General features: G+C 46.8%; 1 protein-coding gene across 1 annotated transcript in view; it reads right to left on the bottom strand.

Annotated features, from left to right (window-relative positions):
• ENTREP1 (endosomal transmembrane epsin interactor 1) overlaps positions 1–25,529 on the bottom strand; it is a gene marked incomplete at its 3' end in the record, with an annotated part of 85,569 nt that overhangs the window by 8,020 nt on the left and 52,020 nt on the right. The window contains 4 exon segments of the mRNA XM_056106921.1: positions 4,646–4,779; positions 4,932–5,039; positions 7,424–7,552; positions 20,281–20,391. Coding sequence (XP_055962896.1) covers positions 4,646–4,779; positions 4,932–5,039; positions 7,424–7,552; positions 20,281–20,391 — 482 coding nt within the window.

Genomic DNA, 25,529 nt, shown 5'->3' with positions numbered 1-25,529 from the left:
CTGGGCTGATGGTTCAGTGCGAAGGATGTGGTGCTGCTGGGGCCCTGTGGAGCTGGGGGTTCCCGAACCCTCCCTCTTCCACCCCCAGCCACGGCAGTGCTGGAGATCTCCAGGGCAGCACCAGGCAATGCCTGTGGTGGAACTGTGCGGTGCTGGAAATTCAGCACGATGCTATCTCCAGGCCTCTAAATCTTCCTTCTTTAAGAAAACAAGCAGAGGTGGGAATGCCAACTGGTTCAGCCCTTCTGGAAAACAGTATGGACGATTCTCAAAAAATTAGAAATTGAGCTCCCATTTGACCCAGCAATACCACTCCTGGGAATATCTCCCAGAGGCAAAAATGTATAGTCGAAGTGACATCTGCACTTGTTTGTTCATTGCAACACTCTTTACAATAGCCAGAATCTGGAAAAAACCTGAGTGCCCGAGAACAGTTGACTGGTTAAAGAAACTTTGGTACATTTACACAATGGAGTACTATGCAGCTGTTAGAAAAGATGAAGTCATGGAATTTACATACAAGTGGTACTACATGGAAAGTATCATGTTAAGCGAAATGAGTCAGAAAGAGAGGGATAGACACAGAAAGATTGCATTCATCTGGGGAACATAAAGTAACAAAATAGGAGACTAACACCCAAGAGTGGTCGAGATTAGTACCAGGAATTTTGGTCCATGGCTTGGAGGCCAGCCATACGTGCTAGGGGAAAAGGGAGCTCAGATAGAGAAGGGAGCACCAAATAAAGGGTGTTGGGAGGATCCTCCCAGGATGGGAGAAGCATGCTGAAAGTAGACTATAGACCAAACATGATTGCCACTCAATGCCTCTTTTCCAAACCACAGCACCCAAAAGGAGAGTGAGAACAAAAGGGAATGCCCTGCCACAGAGGCGGGGGGGGGGGGGGGGGGGGGGAATGGGGGGATGGGGGATGGGAGGGATACTGGGATTCGTGGTGGTGGGAAATGGGCACTGGTGGAGGGATGGATACTCAATCATTGTATAATTGAAATCCAAGCACAAGAATTTGTAAGTCTACAATTGTACCTCATGATGTCTCACTAATAAAAATAAAATAAATAAATAAATAAATACAAGAAGCAGAAAGTCCCTCCTGCCACCCCAGCATCAGGGCTCTGAAGTTCCCCTGGATTATTCCTGCAGGAAACTCTGATCCTCAGAAAGCGGCCCCCTGGTAAAGTGGAGTTACAATTAAGGGCTAACGAGTTCTTCAGGGTCAGGCACAGTCCAGGACAGTGAGAAGCAGGCAACATGCAACGGTAGCGCAGGATCTAAGTTGGGACTTGAAAGAAGCTTTTGTTAAAACCCTTCTCAGAAATGCTCTTAGCAGCCATGGGGGCCGTGTCGGTGAGGGAAGACACAGACTCAGAAGCGGTACAAGGGCCAGAGGGGAAAATGCACAGGCGGGCAGGCAGTGCCAACGTGCCCCCTCTGGGAGAGCTCTGAATGATAAAATCTTCACCAAGAAGCCTGTCTGTCTTTTGACCTTGATGAGGCCGGGACTGTACCAGGAACACGAGCTCAGAGGGCAGTGTCCCCACTGGTTAATCACTCTTACGTGAGGGGCAGGGAGCAGGCCAGGCGGGATCCCACCCCAAATGGCACTGCAGGAAGAGAAATCTGTCTGTCTGCTGCTCATCCGTCGACCAAGTGCTTACCCACACCTGAGCCAGGAATTCGTTTTATGACCTATCAATTTATTTATTTTGGTTTTGGAATTACACCCGGCAGTGCTCAGGGGTTCCCTGCATTCGTGAGTTACTCCTGGCAGTGCTTGGCGGGCCCTATGGGATGCCGGGGATCGAACCTGACCATGAGCGAGGCAAATTGCCTCCCTGCTGTACTATCGCTCCAGCCCCAGGCATTCTTCTGAAAGAGCAAATTTGTGTTGCCAGCCACAAGAGTAGACACTTTTACCTCTGCTGCAGACAGAGCTGGAGCGATAGCAGAGCGGGTAGGGCGTTTGCCTTGCACGTGGCTGACATGGCCGACCCGAGTTCGATTCCTCCGCCCCTCTCGGAGAGCCCGGCAAGCTACCGAGAGTATCTCGCCCGCACGGCAGAGCCTGGCAAGCTCCCCGTGACATATTTGATATGCCAAACACAGTAACAACAAGTCTCACAATGTTACTGGGCCTGCTGGGGCAAATCGATAAACAACAGGACAGTGACAGTGACAGTGACCCCATGTTCACTGCAGCACCGACTACAATAGCCACAGTATGGAATCAACCCAAACGCCCAATGACGGATGGGTAGACAATGAAAATGTGGTGCGTATATGTGTATATATATATACACATATGTATAAAAGGCCCTCCCGTTGATCGTCGATTTGCTCGAGCGGGCCCAGTAACGTCTCCATTGGAGACTTTGTTGTTACTGTGTCTGGCATCTCGAATACGTCACGGGGAGCTTGCCAGGCTCTGCCATGCGGGCGAGATACTCTCGGTAGCTTGCCGGGCTCTCCGAGAGGGGCGGAGGAATCGAACTTGGGTCGGCCATGTTGGCTGCGTGCAAGGCAAATGCCCTACTGCTGTGCTATCGCTCCAGCCTATATACATAATGGACCTCTGACCTTCCCTGGTCCCCCCTGTTTCCCTTTGTACTAGCATCTTGAAGCCTCAGGGTCCAGCATGGATTCCCTTGTCTTTTAGTATACATACATTTGGTATATATACATAATACGGTTGCAAGGAAGAACGGAATCATGTAATTTGCTGCAACTTGGATACAATCGGAGGAGCTCACACTTAGTGAAGGACAAATATCAGATGGTCTCACCTATCTGGGTTCAATTCCTCTGCCCCTCTTGGAGAGCCCGGCAAACTATTGAGAGTATCACGGCTGCACGGCAGAGCCTGGCAAGCTCCCCGTGACGTATTCAATATGCCAAACACAGTAACGACAAGTCTCACAATGGAGACGTTACTGGGACAGCACGAGCAAATCGATGAACAACGGGAGGACAGTGCTTCTCAGTGCAGTGCTCCTCACCTATCTGTGGTCTACAGAATAATATGACACGGGAATGGAAGGTGTCAGAGGTGGGCACAACTTTAGCGCTAGGTTACAGAAATAAAAAGGCAGGGAAGGTGATAGAGGGGCTAAAGTCAGGGACCTTGGCTGCATTGGTGGTGCAGAGGCAAGCTATCTATATACATTTAAACTGCTAGAGTCAACATTCCTGTAAGCATGAGACCCGAACTGCAGTAATCAAACCTGAAAATGTGCAGACTCGGGTGACACTGGTGGAGGTATGCAGACACTAGTGGTGGGGTTGAAGTTGTGAGACTATACACCTAAAATTTTATTGTTAACTTTTTTAATCACAATGTCTAAATAACTTAGTTAACTTAATTTTTAAAGCTATTTTTTCAAAACTGAACGCCTGGTCCCAAGTATTTGTTTGACGATACTCCACACATATTGCAGGAATTTAGAAAGGAAAACTTTCTGTCCCTCTACATGTCAAACTGAAGACCTTACTTTTTTTCTTAATAGAATTCAGGGATTTCTGGTTTTTGTTTGTTCTAATTGTTTGTTTGGGGACCACACCAGATGATGCTCCGGGCTTACTCCTGGCTCTGTGCTCAGGGATCTGTCCTGGAGATGCTTGGGGAACCAGATGGGATGAAAGGGATTGAACTTGGATCAACCTACACACTACTATCTCTCTGACCCAAGGAATTTCCTCTTGGAAGCTCAAGTTCCCTTCGTCCAGGAAGCCAACCCTGACTGACTGTTCCTTCGAAGTTTGCAGCCCTCTCGTCATTTGAGGTGAGGTAGCTCTGTCTTTGTATCTCTTCTGAGTTTGACTGGGATCCATCCCACACGCTTTAGTCTGAACAATTCTAGAACCTGCTCCCAACTCCTTGATCATACGTGGCATTTTCCCTTTCAGAAACAATAATTCCTGAGACCAAAGAAATGTATGATCATGTTTTGAGCTAACCTTCAAAACAAAAAGGGAAAGCAAAATAGACCTATGTGTAGTTTTTTTCTCAACCAGAGAGATGTCATTAATAGTTAATTGGCTTTTTAATGGCTGGGAAGAATTTCATGATTCGGGGGCCCACTGAGGAGGGTTATAATGAGCATTGATCCGGCCTGGGAGCGTTTCCAAGGCAACAGCGGTTCTCAATCATGTCGAATTACAGCAGTTATCTCTCTGGGTGTCAGCTGTCCCCAGGAGGATCAGTGAAAGGGGAAAAGTATATCCTTGGGTCAAGGTCTGACTTTTCTTTGGTTTCGTGCAGTGTATCAGCTCCCTCCCTTCATCTCATCTCTTAACAAGGGATGCAGAGATGGAACAGTGAGTAGGGTGCTTGCCTTGCATGTGGCTAGTCTGGGTGTATTTCCTGGCACTGCAGAAGATTTCCACTCAGGACCCCCTACGAGTGACCCCTGAGCACAGACCAGGAGCAAGCCCTGGGCACAGCTGAGCCTGGCCTCAAAACAAAACAAAACAAAAGGAGCGACAGAGAAGAGAAAACCAAATCATAACACAAGCTGCCTGCATTGTAGAGAAGAATCAGAGCAAGGGTCATGGCCCTATATTAAAGGCTCTTCCACCTTCAGAGCTGAGAGCACCGCGCAAAGGTAGGGGTGAGGAGAGAGAGAATACCTGCGGTTCATCCGGGGGGTGCAGGAGTAGAAGGTGGCAAAGTAGGAAGGGGGAGGTGCTGGAGGCACGAAGTCGTCGGGGTCCGGGAGACGCCCGTGTTCTTCCAATTCTTCGGCAGAAATCTGGGACTCATCCTAAGCAGACGGCACCTCAGTTAGTCCCCAGAGCACCCGCCCCCCACCACAGGTTTGAGGTGGGGGGAAAAAGTCAATGGGTTTGAGGAAAAGGGCAGGGGAGCAGGCTCAGCAGACACCGGGGGGCGAGGGGGTGCAGCGTGTGGACTTACGATGCAGGATCTCCTGGCTGCAAATATCTGGAGGTAGCGGAGGGCAGCGGCCACCAGGCAGACGGTGGTGGTCAGGGCATTCAAGGCACACAGGGCAAAAAGGACTTTCTGGAACAAGAAAACAACGGTGCCATTAAGAATTTCAAATCAGTTGGAACAGTGCAACCTAAAAACCTCTTCCAATGCCGATACTAACCTACAGGACAATTCTCATGAGAAAATGCAACACGCTGACTCTAGCACTGAGATGGGGATTCAGCTCCACCACCTAGTGTGAGCCACTGGTGGTGCACACCAGCACCATCGTGTTAAAGGATACAGATGAGGTCTAGCTCGTGCTAAGTCCACAGAGGTGCTGGAGCAATAGCACAGTGGGCAGGGCGTTTGCCTTGCATGCGGTCGACCCGGGTTTAATTCCTCTGTCCCTCTCCGAGAGCCCGGCAAGCTATCGAGAGTATCCCGCCCACACGGCAGAGCCTGGAAAGGTCCCCATGCCTGATTCGATATGCCAAACACAGTAACAACAAGTCTCACAATGGAGATGTTACTGGTGCCCGCTCAAGCAAATCGATGAACAACGGGAGGACAGTGCTACAGTGCTACTTTCGGGCAACCATATGCCTTTCTTCATGGAAAGTTTTGTCTTAGAAGTTTCCTGTCCCAGAATTTCAATCTCTGTGTGAGCAACACAGTGCTGTGTGGAAAACTGTGAGCTTTTCTTGGAAATTTATGTCTTCAGAGACAGCAATTCTCAATCTCCACCCTCCCAACACCCACACAGGACAAGAGCCATTAATCTGTGGCCACTGATTCTATTTCAAGAGCAATTGGCAGAGTGGCCACAAGTACCCCAAGTAAGGCAAGGCTAGGGGAGGGCGACCAGGGAGTCAACAGGGTCTCTCTCCCCTAAACACAAATCTCAGCCTAACAGTACAGGCAATTCCAAAACTTCCTGTGGCCTCAGTCCTGGCTCCTCACTGGGGCTTTCCCCAAGCTCAATCCTGGACGGAATGTTTGGGGTGACTCAGCTCTCAAAACTCCAGTGGCCAAAGCAAGACTTCCTTTTCACATCCTGCACAAACCAGAGATCTGGCAGCCGCTCTGCATTTCCTTAGACATTCCTCAGCCCCACAAGAAAGGAAAAAGAAAAAGAAAAAGAAAAACCCAAAGTATAAAGACACAAAGTGAATCATCGGCTTCCACTATGCCAAAGCTAATTCTTCAGGGTTCGATAATGGCTTTTGCCACCCACTGGGCTCAAAGGCCATAGGATTGGACACCGTTGTCATCCAGGTTCCTTATTTTATTTACCGTCAGGTTGTGGAGAGAGGCCATTCCCTGAACATTGCTCAAGGATCACTCAGGGGATTTTGTGATACAGGGGATTAAACCCAGACACCCCGCATGGAAAGCATGAGAACTTAGAGCATCTCTCTGACCCTGAGATCACTTGCTTTTAATCTCTTACACTTGCTATAATTGCTTTCTCTGAGATGAGAAGTAATGTGATTATTTTGCTTGTGTTTTTGAGTTTATAGCTGTCCAACTCTTTAGTTCAGAACAGCAGCCTCCAGGACTCACTTAGGCCAAAGAAGGACAAATGGGCAGGAACGGATAAGTGGTTTTGCTAAAAAGTAACATAATATGTGTGTATGTGCATGCAAATATCTATGTCTAATGTCATCCATATTTACACATTCATTAGACATGCATTTCAAATATATCTAGTGATGTGTATGTTTTGGCCCCTTTAGAAGTTTTCTGTCAAGTGATATTGGAATGATGCATGCACGAAACTATCATTAACAGTATTGTAAATCACAGGAACTCAATAAAGAGTAAAAAATATTGTTTGTTTTTTGTTTTTGTTTTTGGATTTTTTTTTTTTTACAATTCAGAGCCAGAGAGATAGTATAGCAGGTTAGATATCTGTCTTGCATCTGGCTGACCCTGATTTAATCCACAACCAGCAGTGATCCCTGAGCAAAGTGTGTGTGGTCCAACCCCACCCCCCACACACACACACACCCTATCAATTTTTACTCTTCTACTTCTTAACACAAGGAAGGTACTTATTCATAACAAGAGGTACAATCATTTTTCCCTACACCCAGTTATGTCTGAGGTTATTGAAAAGGGGCCCCCAAAGGTGGAGAGAGAGTAAGATGGAAGGTGCCTGCCGCTGAGGCAGGGGTGAGGAGTGGGATGGGGAGGGGGTGGCCAGAGGGATACTGGGAACATTAGTGGTGGAGAATGTGCACTGGTGGAGGGATGGGGTCTCCATCACTGTATGACTGAAACTTAATCATGAAAGTTTGTAACTGTGTCTCATGGTGATTCGGTAATTTTTTTTTAAAGGGGGCCCCTCATGATGACCTTTTATTTTGTGATGTTATTGGTTGCAGGAGGTGGGATTGACTACGGGGGCCACTCCCGCCTCTCTGAGAGCTCTATGCTGCGTTTCTTGGGGAAAGGGGTCCCGCCCGTCGCACCTTAAGCAGGAGGTGGACAGCGCTACAAGGCTGAACTGGAAAGAGCTTCAAGGCATTTTCTTTGTCTGTGCATTTGGTTGGTTGAAATTCTTCACAACAGAAGCAAATCTTGCCTTCACCTAAGTCCACCTGTAGGGAGAAAAGTAAAAAAAGAGAAAAATCATTACTGAATTATTAGGGAAAAAAAAAAAAGAAGAAATCCTGGAGCACTGATTCTACAAAGTGAGATATGGCAGGAGGTGTTTCCTGTCTGTCTGTCTGTCCGTGGAAGTGTGGCCCTATGTCTGCCAGGCATACCCTCCCTGCTGCAACCCCTGTGCTACCTCCCCAGCTCCGAGATTCTCTTTTGCTTTTAATGTCATATCCTGCATTACAAATAATGTCATATCCCGAATGTAGCCTGCCCACACAGCAGAGTTTGGCAAACTCCCCGTGGCGTACCCAATATGCCAAATACCAGTAACAACGATGGGTCTCATTCTCCTAAAGAGCCTTGAATATAATCTCAGGGCTAGGATGAAGGAGACGTTACTGGGGCCTGCTCGAGGCAATCGACGAATAACAGGATGATTTGTGATTTGTGATCCTGCAGGTCAGAAAAGGGGGTGGGAGCTATCGTATAGTGAGTAGGGCTCTCTCTTGCTTTGCATGTGACTGACCCGGATTTGATCCTCCACATCCCAGATGGTCCTCTGAGCTTGCTAGGAGTGATCTCTGAGCCAGGGGTAAGCCCTGAGCATCACTGGATGTGGCTCAAAAATGAAACAAAAAACAATCTGTCTCGAAATGATGTGCTCCGTCACAGGGATAGAGAGTAACGCGAACTAACTACTGTGGATAGTGCCCCAAGGGACTGAGGGCTGCAAATATCTTTGCTCTGTTTTGTTTTGGGGCCCTTGAGGTATATCCAAGAAGTGAAGTTGCTGGGTCAAATGGAAGCTGAGTGGAGTTAGACATGTGGGATACAACGAAACATAATGGTAGAATAACAAATACCCAGAGAACATGAGAACTGGTTATTCAGTTGGAAACACGCCACTTGGGGGTGGGGGGGTGGGATAGGGCAGGGAGGAGGGCAACATCGTGGTGGAGGGAAGCATTCAACTGGGGGGAGGAGGAGGTGGTGCTGGAAGATGGTCAAGTGTTATTAGGAAACCCTATCAACAATGGTTATGTAGGGACTGGAGCGATAGCACAGCAGGTTGGGCGTTTGCCTTGCATGCGGCCAAGCTGGGTTCGATTCCCAGCATCCCGTATGGTCCCCTGAGCACCGCCAGGAGTAATTCCTGAGTGCAGAGCCAGGAGGAACCCCTGTGCAACACCAGGTGTGACTCAAAAAGCAAAAATAAATAAATAAATAAATAACTGGAGCAACAGCACAGTGGTAGGGCGTTTGCCTTGCACGCGGTTGACCCGGGTTCGAGTCCCAGCATCCCATCTAGTCCCCTGAGCACCGCAGGAGTAATTCCTGAGTGCAGAGCCAGGAGGAACCCCTGTGCAACACCAGGTGTGACTCAAAAAGCAAAAATAAATGAATAAATAAATAACTGGAGCAACAGCACAGTGGTAGGGCGTTTGCCTTGCACGCGGTTGACCCGGGTTCGAGTCCCAGCATCCCATCTAGTCCCCTGAGCACCGCAGGAGTAATTCCTGAGTGCAGAGCCAGGAGGAACCCCTGTGCAACACCAGGTGTGACTCAAAAAGCAAAAATAAATGAATAAATAAATAACTGGAGCAACAGCACAGTGGTAGGGCGTTTGCCTTGCACGCGGTTGACCCGGGTTCGAGTCCCAGCATCCCATCTAGTCCCCTGAGCACCGCAGGAGTAATTCCTGAGTGCAGAGCCAGGAGGAACCCCTGTGCAACACCAGGTGTGACTCAAATAGCAAAAATAAATAAATAAATAAAAACTGGAGCAACAGCACAGTGGTAGAGCGTTTGCCTTGCACGCGGCCGACCCAGGTTCGAGTCCCAGCATCCCATCTAGTCCCCTGAGCACCATAGGAGTAATTCCTGAGTGCAGAGCCAGGAATAACCCCTAAATATAGCCGAGTGTGACCCAAAAGGCAAAAAAAAAAAAAGAAAGAAAAAAAAAAGAAAACAATGGTCCTGTAAATCACAGTGCAGAAACATATATAAAAAGAGAAAGTGCCTCTCATAGAAACAGACTAGTGGTGGGAGGCTAGTGGGAGCCAGGCAGAGCATTGGTGGACGGAAGTGGACACTGGTGAAGGGACCGCTGAAACACTGTCGGTCTGAAACCCAATCATGAATGACGTTGTCATTTCGGAGTGTCTGAAGCAAAATGAAGTCAAAACCAAAATAAAACCAAACCCAAGTGAACAAACTGCACCCAGGCATCCCAAGCCAGGCTGTGTGAGAAAAGGGAGAAGGTCAGGTCTCTCTGAACACAGATGAACAGCGCCGCCTTTTTCAGGATAACTGCGCCACAAATATTGCCTGGGGCATGTTTATGGAAATAAAAAAAACTATGAGCTGTTTACTGGCATTTCAATTTAACAGGTGGCCAATAATAGTTTTATTTGCGAAATCTGGTAACCCTAGCTCCTCTCTTCCTCTTGGAAAGGGCTCTCGCATGAAATCACGTGCCCCAGCTAACCCCAAGAGCACGGGGGAGTGTAAACTCCTCTGTGTGTGTCAGCAGACTGGGGTGCACTGGGTGAGTAACAGCCCCCCAACCCCCGGGGGCTTCACGAGATCTTAGTTCACATCTTCACTGTGCTCCTGGAGTCCAGGGGACGCTCTGTTTGAGGTGGTCACGTCACTGCTGAATAATCTCAGAGATTTTTTTTTTTGGCTTTTTGGGTCACACCCAGCAATGCTCAGGGGTTACTCCTGGCTCTGCACTCAGGAATTATTCCTGGCGGTGCTCAGGGACCATATGAGATGCTGGGAATCGAACTTGAGTTGGCTGCGTGCAAGGTAAACGCCCTACCCGCTGTGCTATTGCTCCAGCCCCCAATCTCAGAGATTTTTAATGAGCTGCTTTCCAAAATTCTTGGTCAGTTTTCCTTGAGTCCGGCATAAAATAATGGAACACCCATGGTTGGAAGCTTGGCACAGGGGGGAAACAGGTTTGTTGTTACTTGTGCCATCGCCTGCACTGTTGATGATGGTTCTCTACTTAAGACATTAACCCAGCAGTCTTTTATTTTGGGGTAGAGAGGTACAACTGGTAGGGTTCTGGGGCTTCTCCGGGTCCTTGGGGGATCGATTCTGTCTCCACCCTCCCAAAAAGCATGGAAATAAGTTTCACCGGGTTCAGAACCCAGAATTCTAAGAAAGTTTTTTTTATTATTCCCCGTCCTTAAGTCACACTGAAAGTATTATGTCAACCACTGATGTCTAGGTTTTGATATTAAATTTATTTTCTGATACAAAAAGTTACAAACTGGAGATGTCTTGATGGATTCCATAGTCCATCAGTTCATTCTCATTTGGATTCTGTCCTTTCCATGGAGATTAACACTTCCCAATTTACACAATACACACACACACTCACACACACACACACACACGCACACACACATGCACAGGCACACGTCTGTTTTATTTTCAGTTTTTTCCCATCGTCTCTTGTTTTTTAAAAATTTGTAAGTTTTGGAACATCCCCTGCAGTGCTCAGGGCTTACTCTTGGCTCTGTGCTCAGGGATCACTCCTGGCAGACTTGAGGGAGAATATGTGAGGATCATGGAACTGGGTCAGTGCTTGTAAGGGGAACTCCTTAACTCCTGCCCTATCTCTTTGGCTCTGTCTCCTATTTCTTTTTTTTTTTTTATTAGTGAGACACCATGAGGTACAGTTGTAGACTTACAAATTTTTGTGCTTGGATTTCAATTATACAATGATCAAATACCCGTCCCTCCTCCAGTGCCCATTTTCCACCACCACAGATCCCAGTATCCCTCCCACCCCCTATCCCCCCCCATCCCACCCTGCCTTGTGGCAGGGCATTCCCTTTTGTTCTCTCTCTCCTTTTGGGTGTTGTGGTTTGCAAAAGAGGCATTGAGTGGCAATCATGTTCGGTCTATAGTCTACTTTCAACATGCATCTCCCCTCCTGGGAGGATCCTCCAAACACCCTTTATTTGGTGCTCCCTTCTCTACCTGACCTCCCCTACCATATGTGGCTGGCCTCCAAGCCATGAACCAAAATTCCTGGTACTAATCTCAGCCATTCTTGGGTGTTAGTCTCCTATTTTGTGACTTTATGTTTCCCAGATGAATGCAATCTTTCTATGTCTATCCCTCTCTTTCTGAGTCATTTCGCTTAACATGATACTTTCCATGTAGTACCACTTGTACTTTCGTAACTCCTGCTCCTCTTATCTCCACCTTCAGGGGAATCCCCTCTGGCCATTCAGGCAGATGGGAACTCTCCCTCTCCTCAAAAGCTTTGTCTTGGCCCCCTTATGAGAATCAATAACTGTCTTTACCGTCATCAGCCCCCTGCAGTCTCCAGCACAGAACTCCCCACCTGGATACCAACAACCCTGTTCTGTAGCACCACACAAGCGGCTCACAGACCATCAGCCTCTGCGCTGCTCGTTGACCCACGCTCTTCCTCCCCAGAGAGGAAGTAAGCCCACTTTTTTCAACCAAGGCACAGTGCAGTGTATTCCTCTCGGGCTGGGTAAGCCTCAAGACCTCACCTGCAGATTCTACCCACCCGGGGTAAAATGCAGTGTCCTCCACTGAGTACTCCCTTCCAACCTGAATCCCTTCTTGTTACAGAGCATCCAGAGAAAGAGAACCCAGGCCTATGTGGGCACCCCCTTCCTTCACACAGTCACAGAGACAGACACTTCATTCTCCGGAGTCTCGGGGATGAGGCTGTCTGGATGGCGGTATTTTCCAGATGGGTGAAGGTTGCTCCCTTTAAAGCATCACTGTCCTGTCACTGTCCTCCTGTAGTTCATCGATTTGCTCGAGCGGGCCCAGTAACGTCTCCATTGGAGACTTTGTTGTTACTGTGTTTGGCATATTGAATACGTCACGGGGAGCTTGCCAGGCTCTGCCGTGCGGGCAAGATACTCTCGGTAGCTTGCCGGGCTCTCGGAGAGGGGCGGAGGAATCGAACTCGGGTCATGTGGCCTTGAAAGTTTAATCACTGTGCAGATTGATCCTGTGCCCTGCTTCAAGCAGTTGCCCAGGACTGTGCACGATGATTCCGGGCCTCGCGCCCTCTGTGCTCTTGCTCTTCCTGGTCCTGATCTTCACTTCCGCTTTAGATCCTGTCTCTACTCACTATACCTAAACACTCCTACTCACTTCTCTTTCATCTTCTGCTTTTGCTTTTAGGCCACACCGAGCAGTGCACAGAGCTTACTCCTGGCTCTGTGTTCAGGGGTCCCTCCTGGTGGGGCTTGAGGGACCATATGAGTAGCAGGGATTGAACCTAAATCCGCTGCATCCAAGGCAAGCACCTAATCCATCTTCCATGTCCACTCTTCAATCCCTTTAACCTGTCTGCAAGCAAATCTACTCAGCCACCCATTCCACATGATAGACACTCATCCTTCATCCTGATGCTGAACTTGGGGCAGTTAGACCTCTCCATCAACTCAGCTGTGTGGTTCTCTTGCCTGGATGCATGTTAGACTCTTTGAGGGAGCTTACAAAAAATGGGCAGTAATTTCTTTAGTCATTAACAGGCTAGTGAGAAATTAAGGGAGAGAAACCCTTATTGCTCTTGGATAGTTATGGGTAGAAATAGGAAAGACGTTGAATAAAGAAACAGAGTCCCCATAATTTGAATTGAAAATAGTTATGCTCCAACCACTTTGGAAAACCATTTAGCAGTTTCTTACAACATTAGACCAGTTAAAATCATGCAACAATCTCATGCCAACAAGTTATTCAAGAGAAACGAAAACAAACCCATAAAAAAAAGTCTACAACAATGTTCTCAATAACTTTGTTCATTACATGCCCCAGATTGGAAATAAACCAAATGTCTATCAGTAGAAGAATGGATGAAACAAACTGTGGTCGTTTTTACACAATGAAATATTGATCTGCAAAATGGAAAAAAAAGCAAACAATGGTAACAAAACAAAAACGTGGATGGATTTCAAGATTAAACTGAGCAAAAGAACTCTGGCACACAAAGGAACAGACCAGGGGATTTCATTGCTAAGAAGCTCAAGTACAGAAAAAAAACTTATCTTTGGTAAAAGAAACTGGAACTTTCCCTACCACACAGCAGAGACTGCCTGAAGGAAAGTACCAAAACGCACGTTTAGGATGCATGCATGAGTACATCTGTCAAGATGAGTGTCCTGTTTATCCACTGCTCTGCATATATAGTAATCAAAACTTCATGACTTCAGATTCATAATGAATTTTCCCATTGAAAATTGAAATTTCAGATTTCACAATGAATTTTACAATCATTACAAAAATGGATGGTTACCAAATGATTGAATGGGTAATATAAAATGGAACAAACAGAAAAACAGTCCCTACAGTGGAAACCTACACTTAGGAAAAGGCCTTTGGCTACTCATGCAGAACGATGAGAGTAGCGCTATTGTTCTGACTGGCCAAAACCCAAAGCACAGACAACAATAAGGAACTAGCTCTTTCTTTAAAAAAAAAAAAGTGTGTGTGTGTGTCTGTGTGTGTGTTTGTGTGTGTGTGTTAGGGCTGTGTCTAATATGTGGTTAAGTAAGAAAAACTTGATGTAAGGCAGAGGATCTGATATCATCCCTGTTTTGAAGAATCACAAATGACCCGCTTCATACCTATTTATGTAAGATCATGAGCATAAAGAAAGGAAACTCCCCAGCATATTGCCAAGGATTTGGGGTGACTGATGTGGTTTCTCCAGAAAGGTTCATTTGTCAAATAAGTTCCTTCAGGAAAAAAACCACAGTTATGATAAGGCTCTGTTGGTAGAAAAAATATGCACATTTGGGGACCAGATATGCGACTCCGTTGACCCCAGACACCACCAGTGCCAGCGGGTGCGGCCCTGGCTGCAGCCCCTAACACCCAGCACAGATGGGCACGGCCACATCTTGGGAAATTAAAAAAAAAGAAAGAAGGAAAGAAAGAAGGGCAGAAAGAAAAGGATCTGTTTGTATGCCTAATGAGATACCCCAAAAAATTGCAGAAACAAATAGTTAACTGTGCCTTCCTTAGGATAGCGAGTTTTCAAGACTAAGTTCTGTATTTTGGTTTGTCCAAATTTTCGCCATTGTATAATCAGAAACAACTGCACATTTTGTTTTGTGAGAGGTGAAGTATTAATTGAAGAACTGAGTATGTGACTCAGCAGCAGAGATCCCTGGCAAGGAGAGAGGAGGAAGAGGGAGAGAGGAGGGAAGGGGAGAGCAGAGGGAAGGGAAGAGGAAGGGAGGGGAGGAGAGAAGGGGAGAGCAGAGGGAAGGGAAGAGGAAGGGAGGGGAGGAGAGAAGGAGGAGATAGAGATAGCTGGAGAAAATACACTTTTAAAGTTTAAAAACTAGGGGCTGAAGCGATAGTGCAGCAGGTAGGGCATTAGCCTTGCATGCGGCCGACCCAGGTTCAATTCCTCTGTCCCTCTCGGAGAGCCCGGCAAGCTACCGAGAGTACACCGCCCACACAGCAGAGCCTGGCAAGCTTCCCGTGGCATATTCCATACGCCATAAACAGTAACAACAAGTCTCACCATGGAGACGTTACTGGTGCCCACTCAAGCAAATCGATGCTACACTGCAGTGCTACTTTGAATATAGAAGCAGGTTCAATTCTCGAGGACTGCGTGGTCCCTAGAGTACCATCAAGTGAAATTGCAGAGTCAAAAACAATAAACTCTCCCCAAACAAAACCCAACTTCTCCCAGGTGATTCTAAGGGTGAAATCTGGGGAGAAAATTCCACAATCTGTTAGAAAACTCAACTCAGAAAACCTTGATCCCTTGTGATCTGGCTTCTGTTTTCTCCAAAGCACCAGAGAGTTCACCACTAGGGCAGACGGGGCCAATGGCCCGCACTCTCTCCTGCCAGGTTTCTGCACATAACCTTTATTCACTCCTCAGTAAGGTTTGTCTCAAGTTCGTCTCAGGCTCCAGGGAGCCTGTCCCCCTTCCCATGGGGGCAAGTCCTGCCTCTTCCGATGCCCCTCACACTGACAGCCCGCTGACCAGCCACAGAGATGGGCGCTGATCATTCCTGCCAAGAGCATCTGCCCGGCTAGTCCTATTTCTACTGCCAGGAGGGAATCTCCTTGAAACCAGGTAGGGCTTCCCATTTATTCTCCAAAACCTCTAGCATGGTGTCTTGCACATATCAGGAGCAACCATAAGATTGGCTTGGGGGGTGGGGCGGGGCACAGAACGATAGCACAGTGGGTATGGGACTTGCCTTGCATGCGGCCAACCTAGGTTCAATTCCCGGTTTCCCATGTGGTTCCCTGAGCCTGAGCCTGCCAGGAGTAATTCCCGAGTGTAGAGTCTGGAGTAACCTCTGAAGCATGGGTGTGGCCCCAATAAAAAAAACAAAATGTCTTTTGATAGGTTCCTTCTAAATTACCGTGCAATTAATAATTGGGAAAAGAGGTTTTGCTTTATAAAAAATATTTTTTTTAATGTTTTAAGGAAGTCTGCATAAATAGGGCAGCCTAGGGGGCTACTGGAAGTTCCCAGAACTGAGTGAACCAGAAACTATCCCTGAGAGAGTGCAGCCCAGAGGGGAGAAGAAGGCCAAAGAGACGACAGAGGGTTGAGAGTCTAGCCTTGAATTTGGTTTAAGCCCCCCCCACCCCCCCACCCCCGCAGGAGCAAAAGCAACCAGCCTCACATGCTAGGGGAATAGGCGGTTCAGATAGAGAAGGGAAAATTCGCTAGTGAATCCATCTGGACCTGGGCTTTTGTTTTGGGGAAGACTTTTGATTACAGTTTCGATTTCATTGATGTTAATAGGTCTATTCAGATACTCCAGATCTTCTTGATTCAGCCTTGGGAGATTATAGGAATCCAGGAATTTATCCATTTCTTCTAGGTTCTCTTGTTTCGTGGCATACAGACTTTCAAAGTAGTCTCTGATGATCTTTTGAATTTCTTTGGTTTCCGTTGTGATATCCCCCTTCTCATTTCTGATTCGGTTTATTAGGGTTCTCTCTCTCTGTTTCTTTGTGAGTGTTGCTAGTGGTTTATCTATCTTGTTTATTTTCTCGAAGAACCAGTGGGAAATGGGCACTGGTGGAGGGATGGGTATTTGATCATTGTATAATTGAAACCCAAGCACAAAAATGTGTAAGTCTGCAACTGTACCTCATGATGTCTCACTAAAAAAAAAAAAAATAGAGGAGGGATCACCAAGTAAAGGGTGTTTCAAGAGCCCTCTCGGGATGGGAGATGCATGCCGAAAGTAGACTCTAGATTGAACATGATGGCCATTTAATATTGCATTGCAGACCACAACACCCTAAAGGAGAGAGAGAGAGAGAGAGAGAGAGAGAGAGAGAGAGAGAGTAAAAGGGAATGTGAGCTGGAATAGAGAAGGGCTCACTAAGGAAAAGATGGCTGGAAGAATCGGTCAGGATGGGAGTTGTGTGCAGAAAGTGGATAAAGGACCAAACATGATAGCCTCTCAAGGTCTGTATTGCAAACCATAATGCCCAAAAGCAGAGAGAGATTATGGGGAATTATGTCTGCCATGGAGGCAGGGGGAGGGTGAAAAAGGGGGGTATACTGGGGATATTGGTGTTGGGGAATGTGCACTGGTGGAGGGACAGGGTGTTTGATCATTGTGTGACTGTAACCCAAACATGAAAGCTTGTAACTATCTCATGGTGATTCAATAAATTTAAAAAAAAAAAAGGGAATGTGCCTGCCACAGAGGCGGGGGGGAGGGGAATGGGAGGGATACTGGGAACATTGGTGGTGGAGAATGGGCACTGGTGGAGGGATGGGTACTTGATCATTGTATGACTGAAACGTAAGCATGAAAGTTTGTAAGTCTGTAACTGTCCCTCATGGTGCTTCATTAAAAAATTAAAAAGTTAATTAAAAAGAAAGGAAGAAAGAAAGAAAGAAAGAAACAAACAAACAAACAAACAAACAAAGGAGAGCTGGGAGTAGCATTACTGGATCTGCACTCCCTTCCAAAAAAAGAAAATCGAATAAAAATAAAGAAGGAAAAAAGATGTCTGAAAATCTTGAGCCACCGAGGGAAAGAAATAAATGTTGTGGCATGTACATACAGGTGTTCTGACGCTTTGCTTCTCTGGGCCTAGGAACTGTTCCTGAAGGAGACAGTTTCTGAACGGGGCCATGAAGGAAGAGCACCATGGGGATGAACAGGGAAGGGGGTGGTGGGAACTAGGAAGACAGGGAGCACTGTTAGACCAAAGAAAGTAGGGCAGGGGCCCAGGGACTGGCCCGCGGACTTTGGCTCAGTGACGAGGAGAGCCGGTCTCAGCAGTGAGGGGCAGGGCAAGGCCCTAAACAACCAAAAAAAAAAGGCTGTGGGCCTGTGAGACACTCCCAAGGCTGGGGGTCTGTGATTCATCACAAGTTTATTAAGCAACGGGATGACAACACAAAGCTCGTAGAGAGCCATTAAAAAGAAATGACTGAGTTTTAATGGGTCCTTGGGGAGCTCTCCTGCTTGGGAAGGTCATGAGCGTCCAAGGCTTTGTCCCTGTTTTTCTGAGATCTGAGACTTTCTTTGTTTGCAACCCACTGGCTTGGAAAGGTGAGGTGACCAGGAAACCAAGGTCTCCAAGGTGACCTTTTCTAAAGAGTCTGTCTTTTGTTTCGTGTCCCAGGGAGAGATTTATGACTGAGATGTTCTTTCAAGAAGTCCAAAGGCAGGGAGCCGGCTCTACAGGCTGCAGTGCGCATGCCTTCGATGTGGGAGCCCAGGGCTCCTCCCCTGGGACCAGTGGTCTCCCCGGCACCGCTAGGAACCGTCCCCAGCACTGAGCTTGGGTAGCCCCTTAGCCCAAACAAAGCAACATAAAAATAGAAGAAGAATGCTCAACAGTGGCAAGAAAGGGTGAAATCATGCCATGTCGTGCTACAAAGATGGAACTGGATGGTATCGCGCCAAGGGAAGTCAGTCAGAAGGAGGAAGATACAGAATGATCCCCCAAGTGGGCTATGAAGATGCACAGGGAGCAACTAATGGCCAAAGGCCACAGAACTGGAGAGCTGATCCCTAGAACTGAATTTGCAGGGCTCGGGGGGGAGGGTGAATGTGGATAGGAAGGGACTTTGGGATATTGATAGAGGGGAGAAGTTACTCCGGTTGAGAGAGTGGTGTGGGAATAACGTGTGTCTGAATCTAGCATTAATGGTATTGTGAATCACAGCATCTCATTAAAATTTAGTGTAAAAGACAGAACATTTAAAAACAAAACAGAATAAAAAGTTCAGAGGTGACCAGTTCTGCAGGGAAAGCCAAAGAGCCGAAAGCAGGGTCTCAAAGAGACATTTGTCTCTCCATCTTGGCGTCCCCATCAGTCACGGCAGCCGCAGGGAGGAAGCGACACAAGCTTCGTGGGGGGAGAATGTATAAAGGAAACGTGTCAAGGTGGTGGACTTGGACGGGGCCGAAAAGGGAAGGATAGAACCACACACAGTGCAACCAGGAAACATGATGAGAATCACCGGGGATGAGACCAGCGAGCCACAGAGGGCCAATGGTATGACTTCACGCATCTCAGGGGCCAGGAGCAGTCACAACCACAGGCAGAAAACAGAAAGGGGCTGCCCGGGGCTGGAAAGGCAAGGAGGGGACATTATCTACTCTGTAGAGTTTATGGTCCTGGGGGAGCGTTGCACAACAATGCAAACTGACCTAACGCTGTAGCATGAGACTCCCTCCTACGTGGTCAGGATAGCACTGTAGCACTGTCCTCCCATTGTTCATTGATTTTCTCCAGCGGGCACCAGTAATTTGTCTCCATTGTGAGACTTACTGTTACTGTTTTTGGCATATCGAATACTTCACGGGGAGCTTGCCAGGCTCTGCCATGCAGGCAGAATATTCTCGGTAGTTTGCCGGGCTCTCGGAGAGGGACGGAGGAATCGAATCCAGGTTGGCCATTTTGGCTGTGTGCAAGGCAATCGCCCTACCCGCTGTGCTATTACTCCAACTCAAGTGGTCAGGATAGTAGATTTAATAATACATATGCTTAAATACGTGAAGAATGAGCCAGAGAGAGAGTCTAGTGGGTAGAGTGATTGCCTTGCATGCAGGCAACACAAACGTGATCCCTGACACTGTAGACCCTTTCCTGAGCCCCGCCAGGATTGATCCCTGAGTGCAGAGCCAGGAGTAAATCCTGAGCACCACCAGTCATGTTGTCGTCAGTGTGGCGTAAACCCCCAACAACAACAAAAATTCAGGAAAGGTTTTGGAATTTTCAGAAATCATGCAAGTCTACAACCTCTCGCCCACAACTCTGAAATCCACACCCTTTCACAAACCAGCAGTTTTGACTCCAGCCAAACTCCACCGGGGACTAGAGAGAAACTATAGGGCCGATGCAACATCACATTGATCTTCCAAACACCAGGTGAAGTCAGAGACTGAAACACCCAGATCAAGGAGTGAGGTCCCTTCTAATGAGATGTTTTTCCTCCTTCGAACAGAGGACACAGTTAATTAACTATGGATGCTGTATTCATCCACGCCCTAAACATGATCATCACATGTATGACACTGTCATCCTCAATGGGGCTGGGTGGGCTGGTCCTGCTTTGGAGATATCAAGGATGACCAGTCATCGGCGTTATCAGCCGAGTTAGGATAAGCCTCATACGTAGGCGGCTCTTTGCTTTCCTGCCTCTAGGAAAGGCAACCCTCAGTGGGCCCAGGCACACCTGTCTGAGCACTGCTTACCAGGTCACACCTGGGCACGCTGGACACAAACTGGGCCCCTTGGCAGCCAAGGATGAATCCAGCCAGATTTAAGAGGACACAAACCACAGAGAGCAGCACGAAGAGGTTGACCTGAAACAGCAAGAAAATAGCCAGTTAGAGGGGCTGGAGAGATAACACAGGGTGTTAGGCACTTGGCTTCATGTGCTGACCTGGGTTTGAGGCCAACACCCCAGATGGTCCCCCGAGGTCCCCCAGGAGTGATTCCTGAGCACAGAGCCAGGAGTAAGTCCTGAGCTCAGCCTGGTATGGCCCCCAACAAAAACAAACAAAAAAGAAAACAGGCAGTTAGAAAAATCCAACAGCTTTGGGGCTGGAGCAGTTGTACAGCGGGTAGGGTGTTTTCCTTGCAGGTGGCCAACTCGGGTTCAATCCCTGGCATCCCATATGGCCCCCCGAGCACCGCCAGGAGTAATTCCTGAGTGCAGAGCCAGGAGTAGCCCCTGAACATTGCTGGCGGTGACCCAAAACCCTAAAAGAATTCTTGCACCACATGGTTCCCTGAGCACCCACGGGTAAAAGCCTGGAGCACAGAACTGGGAGTACCCCTTGAGCACTGCTGGATGAGGTCTCCAAACAAACAAGCAGAAGTATAGGCCAGAAAGATAGTTCAAAGGTGAAATCACTTGCCTTCTTGTAGCTGGAACCAATTTGTTCCAGGGAGCCTCAAATGGTCTCCTGAACATCCCCAGTAGTGACCCTGAGCACAGAGTTGGGAGTGACCCCTGAACATCACTAGGTGTGTCACTCCCCTTCGTTTTTTTTTTTTTGAGTTCAACTTACTCATTATTTTTTTTTATTATTGTATCAGTTGGGGGTACAGTTATAAAGCTTTCATGATTGCGTTTCAGTCATACAATGATTGAACACCCATCCCTCCACCAGTGTACATTTTCCACCACCAATGTCCCCAGTATCCCTCCAACCACCCCCACCCCACCCCACCCCACCCCCTGCCTCTATGGCAGACAATGTCCTTCTTACTCTCTCTGCTTTGGGACATTATGTTTTGCAATACAGCTACTGGGTGGTCATCATGTTTGGGGAGACCAGATGTTCCAGCACACATCTTCCATCCCGAGAGATCCCTCCAGACATCATTGACTTAGATGTCACCCCCCCTTTTTTTAACATAACAATCAAAATTATTTATTTTTTTTTTAATTTTTATTAGTGAGACACCACGAGGTACAGTTGTAGACTTACAAATGTTTGTGCTTGGGTTTCAATTATACAATGATCAAATACCCATCCCTCCACCAGTGCCCATTTCCCACCACCACGGATCCCAGTATCCCTTCCACCCCTCATCCCCCCATCCCACCCTGCCTCTGTGGCAGGGCGTTCCCTTTTGTTCTCTCTCTCTCCTTTTGGGTGTTGTGGTCTGCAAAAGTGGCAATGTCCACTCCCTTTTTAAAGAACCACATCCTCTTCTAGAGAAATCCCTTTAAGTCAAAACCATGTTTTAATGAATGACTTTTTAAAATGCTTCTGAGAATATTTTCTGATTGTGTCGAGGACTGTCATGGAATGCCACATTTCTCAATCATTCTATGTCCCGATTTTTATTTTGTCTTCCTGGCAAATAAAGGCATTCTGATTCCTTTAGCTTTTATAGGGAAGTTTCATTAAGCCATAGCTATTTTTTTCTTGAGTCACTTATTGTTTTCTGACTCTGCAGGATTGATAATACATGAGAAAAGAGATCATTCTAAACTATAACTGAAACTCAGAAATCAAAGCGCTGACTCAGGGCTGGAGTGATAGCACAGCAAGTAGGGTGTTTGCCTTGCACGCAACCGACCCGGGTTCGATTCCCAGCATCCCATATGGTCCCCTGAGCACCGTCAGGGGTAATTCCTGAGTGCAGAGCCAGGAGTAACCCCTGTGCATCGCCAAGTGTGACCCAAAAAGCGAAAAAAAAAAAAAGCTGACTCATTACTAGCCAAAAGTCCCAGTGTTATAAGATAAATTACCTTTTTTTTTTTCAGTAGAAACACCTGGAGTACTAAGAATAAGTATATAATCACATTTTCATGTACATTAAAGTGTTTATAAATATTACCTTCATTAAAAATTTATAGAAATCACTCAAAAAACTAATGCATTTACTTAGTACCAGTTGGAGACTACAAAGGCATCTCAATTTAAGAACTAGATTGTTATAAAAAAAATCAGGCCATTTTGGGGCTGGAGAGATAGCACAGCGAGTAGGGCGTTTGCCTTGCACGTGGCCGACCCGGGTTCGATTCCCAGCATTTCATATGGTCCCCTGAGCACTGCCAGGAGTAACTCCTGAGTGCAGAGCCAGGAGTAACCCTTGTGCATCACCAGGTGTGACACAAAAAGCAAAAAAAAAAAAAAAAAAATCAGGCCATTTTAAAGACGATTAGCACTTGAGATATCAGTGTTAGAATGAAGCATCCTTTCAGGCCAGCATTGGTAGACACGTGAGCTCATAAAAGAACTCTGAGGGAGAAAATTCACACACAAATTCTGAGGGAGAAAACGGACTCCTGATTTTTGGCATCCAACACAGATTCCCATGGCCCCTGTGAGCAGACCAAATTGAGTATCACAAGAGACCCCTTTTTTTACCTAAGATAAGTTATATACCCGAAGATCCCTAAAAGGAATTCTTTCTTCCTCTCTCTCTCTCTGAGAAATCTGGCTTCTCCCACTTTGGGGTAAATTTGTAAAAGGGCTATGTAGCCTGTCATCAAATTCTGGGAAAAATCTGACAATGTTTGTGGAGTGACTTTCTCCAGTTATACTTGGCAGTACCTAAAGGACGGGATGTGAGCAACCTGCCCTCTCCTTGCACTAGACCATTCATCATTTGCCAAAGCTTTTTGGAAAACAAGAATGCATAATTGCAAAGAAACAAACATGGTTTCTTCCATGAACTCCTATGCTCTGGTGGTTGCACTGAAGAAAGCAACTTAAAATAGCTAAATCTTCACACACTAAGCAACACAATTATTGTTATGGTGGAGAAGCTCTGACCTTTCCTGTAGAAATGTTCTTTTAGTGCAAGATCAGATTGACTTGAAAGAAAAGCCTGGGGCTGGAGAGATAGTTAAGGTGTTTGTCTGCTCGAGGCCAATCTTGGTATGATCTCCAGCCCTGCATAGGGTCCCCCAGGCTGAGCACAGAGCCACGAGTAAGACTGGAGCACCTCCGGGTGTGACCCAAACGTTCTATACAAATAATTCCTCAACTCAAGAACAAAATAAAAAGTAGAATAAAAAATGGAACAAAGCACTCAAATAGGTATTCACAGAAGAAAACAAAAGAACAGATTTTAAACACAAACATGAAAGGGGATCAGTATCTTCGGCCATCAGGAATGCTTTAAAAACAAGATCCTCCTTCATACCAACTAGAACGGTCAGAATGAAAAAGAGTGACAATGGCAAGTCTTCATGCGACTGGGAGCCTGGACACTCTCAAGCCTGGCTTGTGTCTGCAGAAAGCCGGGGACAGAAAGCACCATTCTCAGACCACCTTCTGTCAGAGGAGCAGGAATGCTTTGAGGATGTCTACGATTCACATTTTATTCGGGCTCCCTCAGTGGGATGTGCGATGCTTAATTTAGACCATGTGTAAAGTTAGTGTTTTAACTTAATAAAATGGGTTGATTTTCACCCGAGGAAAGAGAGAACAAAAGGGAATGCCCTGCCACAGAGGCAGAGTGAGGTGGAGGGGTATGGGGTGGGGGTGGTGGGAGGAATACTGGGATCATTGGTGGTAGAGAATGGGCACTGGTGGAGGGATGGGTACTCAATCATTGTATGACTGAAACACAAGCACAAAAGCTTGTAAGTATGTAACTGTACCTCACGTTGATTCACTAATAAAAAAAATGGGTTGATTTCTTTTTTTAAAGGGAGGAGTTCCTTTGTCTTCTGTCTCCAGCTGAGTTTGGCCAGAGAAAACTCTGAGAGAAGATGGGAGATAGAAAGTTTTTTCCCTGGCTATTTGCACCAGGAAAACCACACATGCTCTCTCAGGGCATCTGTCTACAAGGACCCCGACTTCGGGACTCTGGTCACCTCAGGTCCAGTAGAACAAGAGACAGGAAGACGTCACACTCTCTCACCCTGCCCACATTTTGTGAGCAGACCTTTGTTTTAATTTTATGGTGCCATCAGCATCCGGCTGGTAAAGGACAGTGTCAACTTGATTGATTCAACTTCTCTATAAAAATTTCCCTTATTATGGATACAGAGAATATCATGCTAAGTGAAATGAGTCAGAAAGAGAGGGACAGACATTGAATGACTGCACTCATTTGTGGACTATAAAAAAATAGTATGAAACTAATACCCAAGGACAGTAGAGACAAAGGCCAGGAGGATTGGTCCATGGTTAGAAGCCTGCCTCAAGTACTGGGGGAGAAGGCAGTTGGGATAGAGAAGAAACCACTAAGTCAATGATGGTTGGAGGGATTGCTCGGGTTGGGAGATGTATGCTGAAAGAGACAAAGGACCAAATATGATGGCCTCTCAGTATCTGTATTATAAACCATAATGTCAAAAAGGAGAAAGAAGAGTAAGAAGGAAAGTGCCTGCCATAGAGGCATGGGGTGGGTTGGGGTAGGGTGGCAGGAAGGATACTCTGGTGGGAAAAGTACATGGTGCAGAGAGAGAGGTGTTCAACATTGTACGACTGGAACTCAATTGTAAAAGCTTTATAACTGTATCCCCAGTGATTCAGTTAAAACACACACACACACACACACACACACACACACACACACATATGGGCTGGAGCGATAGCACAGCGGTAGGGCGTTCGCCTTACAAGCGGCCGGCATGGCCGACCCGAGTTCGATTCCTCCGCCCCTCTCGGAGAGCCCGGCAAGCTACCGAGAGTATTCGATATGCCAAACACAGTAACAACAAAGTCTCCAATGGAGACGTTACTGGGCCCGCTCAAGCAAATGTATATATATATAATTTTTCTATCCCTTATAGAACACTGGTGGAGGTAAGTTGACCCTGGTGGTAGTATTGGTGTTGAAATATTATGCACCTAAAACTCAACTATCAACAACTTTATAAATCACAATTCTTTAATAAATTTTTAAAAAATATTCCTTATGGTTCAATCAATTCCCTTGCCCCCTCCCCCACAGTTCTATTTTGTCTTATTTCCATTATTCACTTCAAATTCTTCATCACTGGAATGTTCTGGATTACAGGTCC

Source organism: Sorex fumeus, unplaced genomic scaffold, assembly GCF_029834395.1.
Source record: "Sorex fumeus unplaced genomic scaffold, SorFum_2.1 ptg000149l, whole genome shotgun sequence".
Taxonomy (NCBI): Eukaryota; Metazoa; Chordata; class Mammalia; order Eulipotyphla; family Soricidae; genus Sorex; species Sorex fumeus.
This window is presented reverse-complemented; position numbering and strand designations above follow the sequence as displayed.